This window comes from Fulmarus glacialis, unplaced genomic scaffold, assembly GCF_000690835.1.
Source record: "Fulmarus glacialis isolate BGI_N327 unplaced genomic scaffold, ASM69083v1 scaffold28515, whole genome shotgun sequence".
Taxonomy (NCBI): domain Eukaryota; kingdom Metazoa; phylum Chordata; class Aves; order Procellariiformes; family Procellariidae; genus Fulmarus; species Fulmarus glacialis.
The window spans coordinates 83,071-87,316 of record NW_009215442.1 but is presented as its reverse complement, the minus strand read 5'-3'; the positions used below and the strand labels follow the sequence as shown (position 1 = coordinate 87,316).

Sequence of the window (4,246 nt, the reverse complement as noted above, 5' to 3'; positions counted from 1 at the left end):
GGCCTGCTGTGCAAAATAATCAATTCTATCATTCATACCATAAATAATGTATAATACATTGATACTACCGGCGTGCATATATATCAATATTTTGTTAACACCAGTGATACAACATATGGAATCCCTTTTAAAGTTAAAGGACATGATTGAAAATCCTGACACATCCCCTTTCTCTGCTCGGTGGAACAGGCTATAGCTTGAAACTGTGTCCCTTCATTTTAGTGTTACTTCTGGCTTAAATCAGTACTGCTGCACCACGAGCCATCCGAAAAAACTGTTGAACAGTTCAGAAGTCCAACATGCTTTTAGCCACTTCCCGCCGCAAGCCCCCAGAGCGGATAATAAAGCATGTTTGTAGCAGGGCCATGCAGCCTACCGACTGGTGGTCTTCCTGCAGACCAAGAGAGGGAGACGAGACTTTTTTTTTTGAAAAAAAGACACATAAACATGCATGGAAATGGCAGTTCTCTTGACTGATGGAGTGGTGCTTCCTTGCAGCTTTTCCCTCTGCCTTTGATTGCTCTGTAGCACGCTTGCTTCCCTCTCCTATTTTAAAAGGGAAGAAAATCTCCGTTGAAAAACAAAATCATAACAAAAAAGCAGCAAGAAAGACCAAGGGATGCTATTCATAAAGTGAAGGCTCTTGCCAAGAAAGGCTGAGTTTTCCAGCGGCCATTTTACCACCCTTGTTTCTTTATTAAACTAAGCTGTTTTTTAATGAGACTGTCTCATTTTGCAGATGTGGTCCCGGGCTCTGAACATCCTCCCATGTGTTTTGTTTTGCAGGAGGCAGCACAGGCACCTCCCCGACCACCTCCAGCACGGGGACCCCGTCGCCCTCCGCTTCCTCTCACCTTCTTTCTCCATCCTGCTCCCCTCCAGCCTTTCATCTGGCCCCCAACACTTTCAATGTTGGCTGCCGGGAGAGTCAGCTTTGCAACCTCAACCTGTCTGATTATCCCCCGTGTGCCAGAAGCAACATGGCCGCCTTGCAGAGCTACCCAGGGCTGAGCGACGGCGGCTACAACCGGCTGCAGAGTGGCACCACTTCCGCCTCGCAGCCCTCCGAAACCTTCATGCCTCAGAGGACTCCATCCTTGATTTTTTTTTTCCCTGCCCAGCAACAGCAAGATGGAGGCGTACAGCGGCCAGCTGGGGTCCTTCCCCAGCTCCCAGTTTCAGTATGTCATGCAAGCAGGCAACCCTGCCTCCACCTCCTCCTCTTCACACATGTTCGGTGGCGGCCACATGCAGCAGAGCTCCTACAACGCCTTCTCCCTGCACAATCCCTACAACCTCTATGGATACAATTTCCCTGCTTCCCCCAGGCTGGCAGCGAGCCCGGAGAAACTCGCCACCTCCCAAAGCACTTTACTCTGCTCTTCCCCATCCAGCGGGGCCTTCGGAGAGAGGCAATACCTTTCCACGGGGATGGATCATGGGATGCACATGATCAGTCCCCCCTCCGGCAACCAGCAGATGGCCAACGCCTGTGACAACAGACAGTACGGTGCGGTCCAGGGCTCCTCCTCACAGATGTCTGTGCACATGGTCTAACAAGCTGTGCCTCTCCTTGGCATCGAAGGCAGCCGGACCTTCGTAATTTCCAGGGGTAAACCCATCCCAGTACCTTTTTGCCTTCAAACTTATAGTGGAACTAGTATTGTAATGATAAAAAAGAACACAAGCCATCTAGGTATGCGCCACAGAACCTTGTGGAAAGCCTCAACTGATAGCCATCGCAGCTTGTTGTAGCCCAGGGCCTCCAGACCTGGCACGGAGCGTCTGCTCTTTCTGGACATTGCAGAGAGAAGGGCATGACTTTAACGAGAAGCTGGAGAGAAGCAGCTGAATATACCGTTTATGCATTAACTCTCAGCTTGTGTGAGCTCTTGGCGTGGAGGGAGCCGTGCCCCTGTGCTGTCTCCTCCAGGTGTCAAAAAAAGGCAGTCTCCCAAGGCTTCGTCCTCTGAAGCTGCACTGCCCATAGCTTTAAAGACCTCCCCCTTCCCAGACTGTTCCTCACTGCTGGAGTGGCTCAGCCCATTTCTGAACGCAACAGTGGCCCGTGGCACCTTCTCCCGCTGTAGCACAGGAATGGTGCTGCTGCGCTGGAGCTTCTCCTCCCAAAGAGGTTTCTGCATTTTCACCATGGCTCTGCCCGACAAGCTGTTGCTTTGCGAGGGTAGAGCTTACCAGCACCCAGCCTGCAGACAGAGGTGAGAGAGAAGAGAGAGAAAAGTTTTAACCTACGAGTGAGCCTCAGACATAAGCAGGGACTGATCTTCGGAAAGATGCATGGGGGAGAGGGGGCGCAGCTCCTGTTGATGCGACCCAAAGCGATGCACCCAAACTGAAAGGACGACAGCCTTTGTGGGGAACCTTTGTGTGTCCCATAGCACTCAACCCAATGGGAGGAAACTGTCCAGACTGAGCTCACGGGGAAGAGCAGTGAGAAAAGAGAGCTCTGCTCTACAGAAGCGCAGCCGGCCTCCCTCACCTTGCATGCAAGAGTTGCCATAGAAAACCATTAGCATTTCAGCAACAGTGAGGTCGAGTATTCGCCAACCTCCCGCCTGCCACATGATCTCTGTTTAACCAAATAGATCATTGCCTTTTGACGTCTTTCTTTTCTGTTTTTTTTTCTTCTCTTTTTTTTTTTTCTTCAAATCCTTTAAAAATAAGAAAACAATTGTAGCTTGGTGCAAGCTATGCATTTAAGTTGTGTGAAAATGCAAATACCAAGTAACAGAATACAGATATTATTGAGATTTGTTGTGAGGTGTTGTAGATAAATGTATTTATATGCCTAGTGGGGGATTCAATATTATGAATATAAAAGAGGGCAATAAAAATGGTATGTAAAATATGTATGAAGAAAAAGGTGTATAAAGATTTGCCCTATGCACGGAACTCTGTTTCTAAGTGCCAAGCACAGAATGCGCTAAATAAATCTTTGCAATTGTTCCCTCTGTGTTTTTCTCTGTCTGTGAGGTTTCCTCAGCAGTCTTCTAGAGACAGACATTTTCAAAATATCGCCACACGTGTTTGCACAACAGAGGAAATGAAGACACGGTAAGCAATATTACAATACAATTAAAAATTCTGTCTTCTTAAAAAATTTTAAAAATTGAGTGCTTGGGATCTCTAAGGTGCCTGCCTTCACAGGAAGCGTGTCTTATGGACAGCTATTGTTATTTTGATTGTTAAAGTCTAATAAAAAGCTCTTCAGAATAATTTTTTACAGTCAATATAGAAAATAATACTTACAAATTACAGTATAATTTGTTTCTCATTTTTAAATGTAATTTTGGCATATGTGTCAGTTTTTCATTTGCACTACATTTCTAATATAAGATTGAGACATTAACACTGAAAGCAGTGGGGAAGCTGAAGTCACCCCAAGCCTGGCTGTAAGTTACGGCTTTCCTTGTGTCAATAAGCCTTTTTTTCCTGAATTGAAAAAGTACCAGGAAGGTAGAAAGACCTTGAAAGATAAATTCTGCAAGCATTTCTTAATTTTTATTTTTACAGGGGAAGATAAATATACCAATACCATTCCCAGTTCTGTGCCTAGTCTGTTTGACTGTATTCTGGCTTTTCTGTGTCTAGCCGTGGATGCTGCCGAAAACCGTTGGAGGGACTACGGATGGGAGAGAATCTGTCCCTCCCATTGTTGTCTTCTGTTTACCCCTAATAATTAATTCTTGGTTTAATCTTAAAACAAGGAGTTTTGTAGCCTTTGTAAAGTCCTTTCAGAATCTTTCAGAAATCCTCTTCAATCTGTGCTTTGAGGTTTGCCATGCTTTTGGGTTTGACTCCATCCTGTGGCAATGATTTCTACAGGTTAATAGTATGTTGTGTGAACCAGTATTTCCTTCTGCTGGCTATTTACATTAGATTGCTCTTTCTTATTTATTCCATTTAATTCTTTGTGAGTGAGTCTGTATTTCAGCTAAGAAGAGAATGTGATTCAACAAAATCAAAATAATTCTCAGCATCAAAATATTGATTATATTGAATATATTGAAAATATTGATTATATATTTCTAATATTGATTAAAAAAATTAATTTCATCAAAAATTATCACTGGAAAGAGTCGCTGAAGAAAGCGAAAGACAGATGTGGGGCACAACCTTCAATGTTAGTGTGAAGAACTGGAATCCCAGATTCCACGCATTTTAGTAGGAATCTGTGGGGAAGAGCTTTGAAATTGTCACCCAGACTCTTCAGCAATACGATCCC

The 4,246-nt window shown here is 44.8% G+C and overlaps 1 protein-coding gene across 1 annotated transcript; it reads left to right on the top strand.

The window, feature by feature from the left end:
• Positions 1-786: 786 nt before the first annotated feature.
• Positions 787-1,588, top strand: LOC104077647 (T-box transcription factor TBX15-like; the record flags this gene model as incomplete). Its single annotated transcript, XM_009578946.1, is given in 2 exon segments — positions 787-1,105; positions 1,107-1,588. Coding segments are annotated over 2 exon segments (770 nt in total), but the record flags the coding sequence as incomplete, so codon positions are not given.
• Between the last annotated feature and the right edge of the window lie 2,658 nt (positions 1,589-4,246).